The sequence below is a fragment of the Mercenaria mercenaria genome, chromosome 3 (genome assembly GCF_021730395.1).
Source record: "Mercenaria mercenaria strain notata chromosome 3, MADL_Memer_1, whole genome shotgun sequence".
In the NCBI taxonomy this organism is placed as follows: Eukaryota; Metazoa; Mollusca; class Bivalvia; order Venerida; family Veneridae; genus Mercenaria; species Mercenaria mercenaria.
The window spans coordinates 90,675,839-90,687,456 of NC_069363.1; the positions used below are offsets into that span (position 1 = coordinate 90,675,839).

An 11,618-nucleotide genomic window follows, 5' to 3' on the forward strand; every position below is an offset into this window, starting at 1 on the left:
GTACTTATCAGATATCGTTTTAAACCATAATTATGGATGTTTTTTTTTTAAAACGTATGTCTCCCCATCCAGTTAATTGTGATTTTAAGAAATAGAATGTATAGGTATATATTAACAAATCCAGAAAACGACAGTTGATCATTTCATAAACTTTTTTTCCTTCACCGGTATTAGGAAAGTAGTCAGAAAAAAGTTACTGAAATATGGAGTTTAAAGGGCCATACCTCTGCAAAAATAGTCTGAATGAGAGGTTCTGACAATATGTACATAAGACTGGCTATTACCAATCATTAGTGTGATCCAGGACGAAGTACATATACTTCATGTAATAGTCAAAGGGTCATAACTCCATGATCTTTTTCAACAGTAAAACCCGTCATACATGCGTGCATCCAAACCAATCACTGATCATTTATATACAGTAAATGTCGTAAAATGTCGCGGGCAACTTACATATCCGCGAGATTTTATGTCGAAATTGTATAAAATATCGCGGCCAAGAGAAACTCTCGGGTTTTTCTGTCACACTTCTGTCGCGGCCAACTTACAAAAACGTACAAAATGTCGCGAGGAACATATAATCCGCGATATTTTATGATAGTTGTTGGAAACAGCAAGGAACATTTTGACTCCGGTGGCCTGAAGTGTCCGTGGTTTGTCAGTCTATAAAAGTCGAGGAACAGGAAAAATCGCGATATTTTTGCAATTTTAATAGAAGTTGTACAAAAAGTCGAGGGTAAAAAATAAGCCGCGACTTTTTCTTTCTCAACAACGGTCTCATAAAAAATAAAATTATGATGGCTGCAATCAGCTACCTAAAATAAGAATATGTTTGCGTAGCTTACTCTACTATGAAGACATAAATGTCGCGGTTTCATCTGTAATTCGCGACTTTTTAGGACAGAAGAGTGACAGAAAACTAGAGTGTTTCTCTTGGCAGCAATACAATTTCGACATAAAATCTCGCAGATTTGAAAGTTGCCCGCGACATATTGTAAACTGGCGGTAAAATTTCTCGCGGCTTTAAAATGGACGCTACCGGCCACCACAGCAACGGGCCACCATACTATAAGGCATAACGTTTTATTTTGTCAAAATTGTCTCCCGTTTTAAGATGGATTTTTTCTGAAAGTCTCGACTGAATGCTTTAATCACATCATTTCTTAATAAATCTCTCGGAGCTGGCTTACATTTTGTCTTATGCATTTTAACGTAGAAATTATGTCAAAGTTTAGCAAATGTTTTCAAGATCGTTTTGACATCACAAGATAACCTCACACGGCACATGTCATAACTGTTGCTTACACTTTGTCTAAATGATATTCTAATGAATGCGCGAAGCCTTCGCTCCTTATTATTATATAGAAGGCGGTCTATTTGCAAAGATGGTCACACATATATACATACATACTCGAGCTAACCCGAGTCAACCTGGGTATTACTCGAGTATAACTCGTGTAACCCGGGCGATGGTAATTGTGTCACCCGAATTCTACCCACCTCCTGAAGCTGGGAAAGGCGGGTGATCGTATCCGAATGCATTAACACTTTAAACATGGCGTCGTTGGTAACTGTTAAAGTTTTGGGTGCAATTATTATCAAGGCTTTATCTCAATAGTCGCAGATGATATTGAACTGAAACTTCAAAGAAGTCTTTTAAACAACCAAGTTAGATATCTCTTGATCGGATCTAATGTAAATTATGGGTCTCATTTAAAGACATATTGCTTTGAAACCTAATTTTACTTTTTAAGGTCATTAACTAACCGCAGATGATCAAGTCCCATTACTCTAATATGCATTTTGACAAAATTATGGCCCTTTTGGACTTAGAAAATGCAGTTTTAAGTTTTATATGCAAGTTAGTATATCCAAACTAATGCAGACGTTTGGTTAAAACTTCACACCTTTCTTCGGGTCTGTAAATTAAGGTCATATCAACATATCACAATCCTCATACTCTTACTTGGGCCAGACCCCTTTTGGGGGTTAAAGTTTTGCATGCAAGTAATATTTCTTTGAAACTAATGCAGATACTGGGTTGAAACTTCACACATGTCTTCCATGTGGTAAAGGACATAGCATCAACTTCCATAACTCTTACTTGAACTTTGGCCAGGTTATGCCCCACTGTTTAAACTTAGAAAAAGCTGGTTAAAGTTTTGCATGCAAGTTACTATCTCGGAAACTAATGCAGATATTGGATTGAAACTTCCATACATGTCTCCAGTGTTGTAAGGAAGGTCAAAGCATCAATTGCCATAACCTTTATTTTGGACAAGTTATGCCCTCTTTCTTGTACATAGATATTGTAGGGTTTGCATGCAAGTTGCTATCTCTAAAATTAATGGGGGCATTGGGTTGAAATTTCTCACATGTCTTCAGGGTTGTAAAGTAAGGTAAAAACATCAAGTCCCATAACATTTGCTTTAATGTCCCTTTTATAGTCAAGCTGCTCTTGCCAAAACTAAGGGCGTTACTGGGTTGAAAACTATTCAGAGTTTTAAAGCCAGATCATAGAATCAAGTCAAATTATCCTTGAATCATAATTTCACTTCTAGAACCAAAAAATCATTTATATTGACAATTGCCTTCGAATAGTGGAGCGTGCTGTCAATGTTCCTTTAAAACCTTTTACACTTTCTTCTAAATGCAGAGTAACTTTAAAACGCTCTTTTGTCATTCATGTCCCCCCTCTGTAAATACTGCTGAATAGGACAGAGGTTGAGAAATCTGCTTCTTACAGCAACATCTATGTCAAGCATATTTCGAGAGTTCTCGATCTGATTCTTAAAGCTTGTAAGTTCACAAGGGACAACTTTGAGAAAAAAACATCCAGACTTAAGAACACATGGGTGATAAGGACAAATAATCCACAAAAGAAGCCACACATTGATATTGAAGTTATAAGTAAAGAATTCAACATCCCTACTTGTCGACAAACCTTCTTTCCACAGACACATATGGTACTGTTGTCTAGTTATCTCAGTTGTTGATGCACTGTACTGCTAGTCCAAAGGTCACGGGTTTGATCCGGTTAGCAAAGAAATTCCTTCCATGGACATATGCAGTCTACCTCAGTTCATGCGAATGTAGAGTTGTCAGTTCCTTATGAATGTGCACTTAGGTTACTAAGCTTGCCAGGGAGAGTGAACATTTGTTACCATTAGTGACTGTCAGTCATATCTGGCAATAAGATTGTAGGAAATGGTGTTGGACCCAGTTGAACAACATCAAGAACAGGTACTTGGTCTTTTAAAAGTCAAACTAGCATTTAGCGTATTTCATGGCTGTACTACGTACAAAGTTTGAAAAAAAAACCCATATTGTTTGTTATGTGCTATTTGTGAGCATGGTGAATTCAGTCAATTGAAACAAAGACATTTTCATTAAAAAAAAAGGAACTCATTAGCATGGGGGAATAGAGATAGCAGAGTTGAGCTTATTCATTTTCGTAACATATTTCTTCAATGGACATGGCTAAGTGATAGATCAACGTCCCTGGCTAAAGGCTGCGGATTCGATCACCTGTCAAGATATACAAAAGTAGTTGAAAATGGTAAATGTATCAGCAACTGTCCCTGACATTCAGCTAAAATTCGGAAAGTGGATTGTCTCACCGTGACCTGCATGGCAATGGTTACCGTCCAGAGTGATTATTATGCCCTGTGTCCTATACACGGGTCTTGACAAACAGTGCAGACTAAGTTGAACACCGCAAAATATCATGTGATCAGGGTCTCCACTGTTTCCTTAAATGAATTTCAGTCACAACAATAAAAAAAAAAAGAAATAATTATAACAAACACCCTTTTAATTTGAAATGGTTCGGGGTAGTAGAGTCATGAAATAATAGAAATTTCTAGTCTATTAAACATTATGGGCTGAACATTTTTTCCAAGTCTTACTTGATACCAGAATCGGAAAAGTCGATTGATAATAGCCCAGGCTGATTTTTCACTCTGACAGAAGTCGTACCAGTTCATTTCTAACAACGATACCAGACTGCCTGTCCTCATTATGGTCATCAAACATCTATATATTAAGTTCTTCACAAAAATAATTTATTTCATTGTCATTGAAAATGCAAATGCAAACATTATTTAAGATACACGCAGCGGCAATACAATCAACTAAGAGCACTATACCGCATACATAAAACATATACATGTAGACCACTAATTCAACACAATTTCTGAAACGAGAGATACTGTCTCGTCTGATCAGCTGTTTATTTTAGGAAAATGAAGTCATTATGTGTCGAAAGTAGCAACATTCTTTATTACTGTTACAGCTCAGAAGCTTTTGAACTGTTAGCATAAAAGTAACGTTCTCCATCATTTTCAGTTACTCGATAAAGCGTTCGGACTACAGTTGTTACTCGTGTCACTCAGGTGAACTCGGGTGATCTAGTCAGAGTCACACGGGTTTGTATGCCGAATGCTCCCTATACGTTACACCGTCATGTTGGATATGTAGGCCTATATCTTGCAAGAAGTCACCCGTTGAAAATATCCGCTGTGAGTTGAGGTTTGTCAACCGAAAGTTAGTGTACATTCTAGTGATATCCTTTGAGAGACTTTAGAAGCATGTACCATTTATATAGTTGAAAATGAAAGGGAAAATAAAATAGTTAACTATATACGATCTCAGTGACTAATTTTCATTTGGCATGGGTTGTGGTACATCGACAGATAGCAATATAGATACAATACACGTCTTTTTGTTGTGTTGGTATGGCAATAAAATGTTGTAGAACTGGCAAAGAATAGTCCAAAAATATGACAAAAAATGCTAAGTGGGATCCTGCATATGTAACAGTTTTTCATTATGTCTCCCCCACTAGACATATTGTTTTTGCCCTGTCCGTTCGTCCTTCCGTCCGTCCGTCACACTTCATTTCCGATCAATAACTAGAGAACCATTTGACCTAGAACCTTCAAACTTCATAAGATGGAAGAGCTTATGGAGTAGACGACCCCTATTGTTTTTGGGATCACTCCGTCAAAGGTCAAGGTCACAGGGGCCTGAACATGAAAAACCATTTCCGATCAGTAACTTGAGAACCATTTGACCTAGAATGTTGAAACTTAACAGAATGATTGGACATGCAGAGTAGATGACTGCTATTGATTTTGGGGTCACTTTATTAAAGGTCAAGGCCACAGGGCCTGAACATAGAAAACCATTTCCGGTCAGTAACTTGAGAACCACTTGACCCAGAATGTTGAAACTCCATAGGATGATTGGCACAGTAGATGACCCCTATCGATTTTGGGGCAACTTTGTTAAAGGTCAAGGTCACAGGGGCCTGAACATCGAAAACCATTTCCGATCAATAACTTGAGATCCACTTGACCCAGAATGTTGAAACTTCATAGGATAATTGGACATGCAGAGTAGATGACGCCTATTGATTTTGGGGTCACTTTATAAAATGTCTAGGTCACAGGGGCCTGAGCATGGAAAACCATTTCCGGTCAGTAACTTGAGAACCATTTGACCCAGAATGTTGAAACTTCATAGGATGATTGGACATGCAGAGTAGATGACCATTTTGATTTTGGAGTCACTCTATTAAAGGACAAGGTCGCAGAGGACAGAAAATGGAATCCATTTCCGGTCTATAACTGGAAAACCATTTGACCTAGAACCTTCAAACTTCATAGGATGGAAGAGCTTACGGAATAGACGACCCCTATTGTTTTTGGGATCACTCCATCAAAGGTCAAGGTCATAGGGGCCTGAACATAGAAAACACTTTCCATTCAATAACTTGAGAACCGCTTAACCCCGAATGTTGAAACTTAAATAGGATGATTCGACATGCAGAGTAGATGATCTCTACTGATCTTGGAGTCATTTGATCAAAGGTCAAGGTCACAGGGGCCTGAAAATGGAAAACCGTTTCCAATTAATAACTTGAGAACCACTAGGCCCAGAATGTTGAAACTAGTGGGATGATTAGACATGCCAAGTAGATGATCCCTATTGCAGCCAACCATTAGTGTCTCTTAATTTGACTTTCGCTCCTGTCCCCTACTGATTTCTTGCCTATATGACTATGCATTGGGGGAGACATGCGCTTTTCTACAAAAGCATCTTCTAGTTCAACTTGGAACTAATAGTATAGAGAATATGCACGTTCCTGTACTTGATTTTGAAACGAATGTGAACTAGCCCAAAACTAAGACAAAAAGGATGCTTGGCCGTTGTGAGAGAATCCAGCCTGCTGAAGCTCCAACAGTCCTAGATATAAAAGAGCCATCATGGAAGAAAATCACAAATGTGGTTAAGATTACCATACAAGGTCTACAAGAAGTGTCCAAAGCTTTTACGAAGGTAATGTTACTACTGCGACTGGTATGGAAGAAAGGTACTGTACTCAAGTGCTGACAAAGAGCAGAGGGCTGCTTTACACCGAAGGAGAAGGACGCAGGACGCAACAGGCATTAAACAGTTCCGAACTATCTCACTACTGAGTGTTGAAGGGAAGATATTCTTTTCCATCCTAGCCAAGAGACTGACCACATACCTGCTGGCCAACAACTATGTTAACACCTCAGTGCAAATGGGAGGCATACCTGGTTTTTCTGGGTGTGTCGAACACACAAGTGCACTGCTACATGAGGCAAGAATCAATCAGAGAGACCTGACTGTAATATGGCTGGATTTGGCCAATGCATATGGCTCTATACCCCACCGTCTCATTGATGCGGCACTGACACACTCCCACATCCCGGAACATGTGCACAAGCTAGTCACCAATTATCTCGGCAACATACAGATGAAGTTCTCCTTTAACAGCTTTACAGCTTCATGGATCCAGTTGGAGAAGGGTATAGTCACAGGCTGCACAATCTCTGTTGTCTTGTTTGTGATGGGCATGAACATGATCATAAAGGCAGCAGAAAGGGAGTCGAGGGGTCCCAAAACAAGCTCTGGAATTCGTCTGCCTTCAAACAGGGGATTCATAGTCGACATGACAGTCACCACCGAGACACATATGCAAGCAATGTGGATTCTGAGAGCTCTGGATGAGACTGCAACATGGGCCCAAATGACGTTCAAGCCAAAAAAGTCCAGATGCTTGGCGATAAAGAAGGGGAAAGTCACTGATAGATTCAAATTGGAAATACAGGGGGAAGAAATCCCATTCCTGGTCAACAACCCTATCAAGTGCCTTGTCAAGTGGTTTGATTCTACACTCGCTAAAATGGGTAACCAAGAGAGATTGAGGAAGCAGGTACAAGATGGTCTCCAGAAGATAAGTAAGACTGAGCTTCCTTGGAAATTCAAAGCCTGGATGTTTCAGCTCGGCCTGCTTCCAACACTTGTATGGTCACTTATGGTGTATGAAGTACCAATCAGCCTAATCGAGACGCTAGAGCAAACTGTTAGCAAGTATCTCAAGAGGTGGCTCGGCTTACCGCCATCTTTCACCAACATAGGGCTGTATGGCAAGTCGACAAAACTTCAGTTGCCATTAACTGCGCTAACAGAGGGGTATAAGGTGACAAAAGCAAGACTCCTGCTCACCCTGAGGGATTCCGCAGATGAGAAGATAAGCAAAGCGGGCATAGACGTCAGAACAGGATAAAAGTGGTCCGTACAGCAGGCAGTTGACCAGGCTGAAGCTAAGGGACATAGTTGGTACAACAAACATTGGGAGAGAAGGTTTAGGGACAAAGACATCAGCAACGCTGGGAACAGGCAAACAAGCTGGAAAAGAGGTCCATGGTTCAGAAAGAGATCCTGAGAAGTGGGGATCAAGCTAGATCTGCAAGATCCGTGTAGATGCCAGTGCAGGACAAAATGGACCGTTCCAGAAAGGACACTTACCTGGCAGGAGTTGTGGAGGTATGTGTATGACCTACTTCCAACACCAGCAAGTGTGTGTGTGTGTTCGGGTTTAACGTCTTTTTCAACAATTTTTCAGTCATATAAATGACGGTGTCTACTTGTGGCAGTGAGCACAATGCCCAACTTTATAGTGCTGCCTCATTTGGCATGATATCCCACCCAGTCACATTATACTGACACCGGGTTGACCAGTCCTAGCACTATCCTCTTAATGCTGAGCGCCAAGCGAGGAAGCTGCTAGTACCATTTTTTACGTATTTGGTATGACGCGGCCAGGGATCGAACCCACGACCTCCCGCTCTCGAAGCGGACGCTCTACCACTAGGCTACCGAGGCGGTTCCAACAACAGCAAATCTCCACAGATGGAAGCTTGCAGATGACCAAAACTGCCCACTCTGCAATAGAAGGGGCAGCCTCCAGCACACTCTCTCATGTAAAACGGCTTTGACGCAGGGGCGTTACCGCTTGCGCCATGACCAGCTCCTGCGCGAGCTGGCTGATACATTGGAAAGAGAGAGAAAGAAACCACGAACTCTTAACAAGAAAGGTCCCCAGTTCATCCCATTTGTTGAGGAAGGCGGGAAGAAGACCAAACCACTAGCACATCTGGTCTGCTAGATGAAGCCAGAAGTTGGGAAATGCGTGTTGATCTGGGAAGGAAGCTGGTGTTTCCGGACATCATCCAAACAAACCTACGCCCAGACATCGTGCTGTGGACACAGTCTCCAAAGAAGATGATACTGGTGGAACTGACTGTGCCCTGGGAGGAGAGAACGAAAGAAGCGTATGAACGTAAGTCAGCCAAGTACCAAGTTCTGACAGATGCCTGCAACAAAGCGGAATGGAAAACATAAGTATTCCCGGTAGAGGTCGGCTGCAGAGGATTCCCAGCCCAGTCACTATGGAGAATGCTTGGCGCATTGGGCATCAAAGGGAAAGTAAGGAAAGACACAACCCATGCAGTAGGAAAAGCTGCCGAGAGAGCGTCCAGTTGGCTCTGGTTACGCCGAAATTATAAGGAATGGCAGCCATCACAGACAAGCAGTGCCTGATCAACACTGCTGGCCCCACCGTCAGGAGAGTGTATCGAGAGTAACGGGGCGATGTTGATAGACGGTTCTCGACTGATGAGTCTGCAACTAGCAGTTCCAGCAACTGTTTCTACACTATCGATAACTTCAGAAGTACAGGAAACTTTGTGTATAGGAAAAAGACAATATGGAAACTATGCTTATTATTTTATTTTCTCTGTTGCTCTGTTTGTTTGTCCGTTCGCTCGTGCAATGGAAAGGGCATCATTAAGTTGTCGTTGACTTTAAGATTATAAGGGAATGTATACTGAAGGATGTATGGAACATGTTGGCTCGATAAGAAAAGACATGACTGATACCAGAGTAGGTTTCAATATAAGAAGCGAATACACCGGAAATGGCATGATTAGAATAAAGGAGGAAAATAATTTACCTGAAAGGGCATAATTTAAATATCACTTGCTTGAACAGTAACAGTGAAAGACTAATTCGAAACCAAGTTAACTTCAATAGCATGGGATTGCTCCGAAAATAACGGGGTGAATTTGACAAGACGTGGCTGTAAAATTGTTGGCTTCAAGATTAAAAGTGAAAACATAGGAAAGGACTTGAACGGTAAAAAGTTAGATTCAAATGCGTAACAGAGTGCACATGGAAGGATGTGAATGAAACTGATCTGTATTCAAGAGTGGGAGAAAGTGCACCGGAAATGTCATTACGGAAACAGCATTGGCTTCTAGAGTAAAAGAGAGTGCGCTGGGACATGGCGGGAACAGCCATGTCATCAAGAGTATAAGTGAATGCACCAGAAAGAACATGGTTGACACAGCACTGGCTTCAAGAGTAGAATAGCGGGCACCGGGAAGGACATGACAGAAACAGCATTTGCTTCAAGAGTTGAAAAAGTGCACTGGAATAAAACTGACGAAAACAGCATATGACTCAATAGTAGAAGGGAAAGCACCGGAAATGGTATAACAGAAAGAGCATTGGCTTCAAGAGTAGAAGTGAATGCACCAGTAAGGGCATGACGAAAACAGCATTTTGCTTCAATAGTAAAAGAGAGAGCAACTGAAATGGCATAACAGAAAGAGCACTGGTTTCAAGAGTAGAAGTGAATGCCCCAGTAAGGACATGTTTGAAACAGAGTTGGCTTTAAGGGAGGAAGTGAGGGGTGCACCAGAAAGGCAATAGTTGAAACAGAGTTAGCAAGAGTGCAACGGCTTCAAATGTAGAAGAGAATGCACCAGAAAAGAAATTACTGAAAAAAAGATTAATATAATTACACCTTTACCAGTCTTACCTGACAGGCTGTAACAGCTGGTCATAAATGTAACTTTTTTAACAAACAAAATACCTACACTATGAAATAATGAGTGATACTTCACTTTATTATTGAAGTTATCCATATAAACAGCTGACGCAGAGAAGCAAGTGTTAAGTCATACACAGGCGAATGCATAGTATTTATCTTTGTTTCGAAATCAAATCATAATTACGTCTAAAGCTGTTTTCATGTTTTGGCCATTGTCTCGGCCCAAAGGAAATAAACCAATAGAAGTACCTGATAAATACATACCCGAGGCAAGAGTTGTCATTCTTTGCAATGACATGTAATCAAATTATTTCAGATAAAAAAACAAACATTTCATGAAATATTCATTTGAAAACTAACGTTTTGTTATTTGAAGGATTTAGAAATGAATTTCGATGCTTTATTTCATGTTTTCTGTGTTTGAAAACTCTACATCGCTTAACAGTGAACAGAAGGCTTTGAGCAATATAGATTTACCTTTGCATTCAGAGACTACGGCTTATTGCCAATAACCACTGCCTCCACTTGTGATGTATTTTATAAACACTTAAAGATTTAACATATGCTTTCAAGTATAACAGTGAATGGGAGTGATAATCGGAAGTGTGAACGTGTAAATGAGTAACCCATAGATGAAGCATCACTGTCATTACACGCATGACATGCACATTTGATAACTGCAAAAAGGCTAGCCAAAGGTAGAGGTGAGTTTTCAAATTCAAAAATTCATAGCACGATTATTTTCAGAGGTAAATTTATTTTGGTGAATTTACAGGCACGCCATTTCTAGAGAAATATATCTACTTGTACATTTCTATGAAGTTTTAAGCGGACAAGACATACTTCACGGCAAAAACTTGAGAATAAAACTCAAGAAAATTCAGTCACAAAGGTAGACTCTGATATTTTTTTTGTAATGAACTTGTCCGTCTTTCAATTTGGACAGTAACATTAACTTACCAAAATGATACTGACTGAATGGCGAACAGTGCAGATCTTGAACAGGCTATCAAGACTACGCTGTTCGCAAAGGCATAACCAATCGTGCCCACGATGATAAGGGTTCAGAAATTAATTTTCTGTATATAAATTATCAAATGGGACGAAAAGTTTAGCATTTTAGATGAAGCAGGGACAAACGCACAAATATTTTACTTGGATGGGGGAGATGGAAATTATGCATGTTTTGAAATTTGCTTCGTAAAAATTGTATGAGAGTTGGACTTGTTTTAAACAGAAAGAAGTTGGTTAGAAGGTAATACAATTTTCTTTTTCGTTTGTTCACACGCAGCAGTTCTGTAGCAGCTAACCCTAGTCTTATTAAGTGAGAATCCGTCAAATGCACACATCTAATGTAGGTATTGTAGTTTTCGTTGAAACCGATTTTTATTTTATGGTCCTTGAAAAC

General features: G+C 40.1%; 1 protein-coding gene across 1 annotated transcript; it reads left to right on the forward strand.

Moving 5' to 3' along the window:
• The first annotated feature begins 6,201 nt into the window (after positions 1-6,201).
• LOC123525604 (uncharacterized) lies at positions 6,202-7,600 on the forward strand. The gene is made up of 2 exons (XM_053539830.1): positions 6,202-6,342; positions 6,407-7,600. The coding sequence occupies exons 1-2, from the start codon at positions 6,202-6,204 to the stop codon at positions 7,598-7,600; spliced, it is 1,335 nt and encodes a 444-aa protein (XP_053395805.1).
• Positions 7,601-11,618: the final 4,018 nt, after the last annotated feature.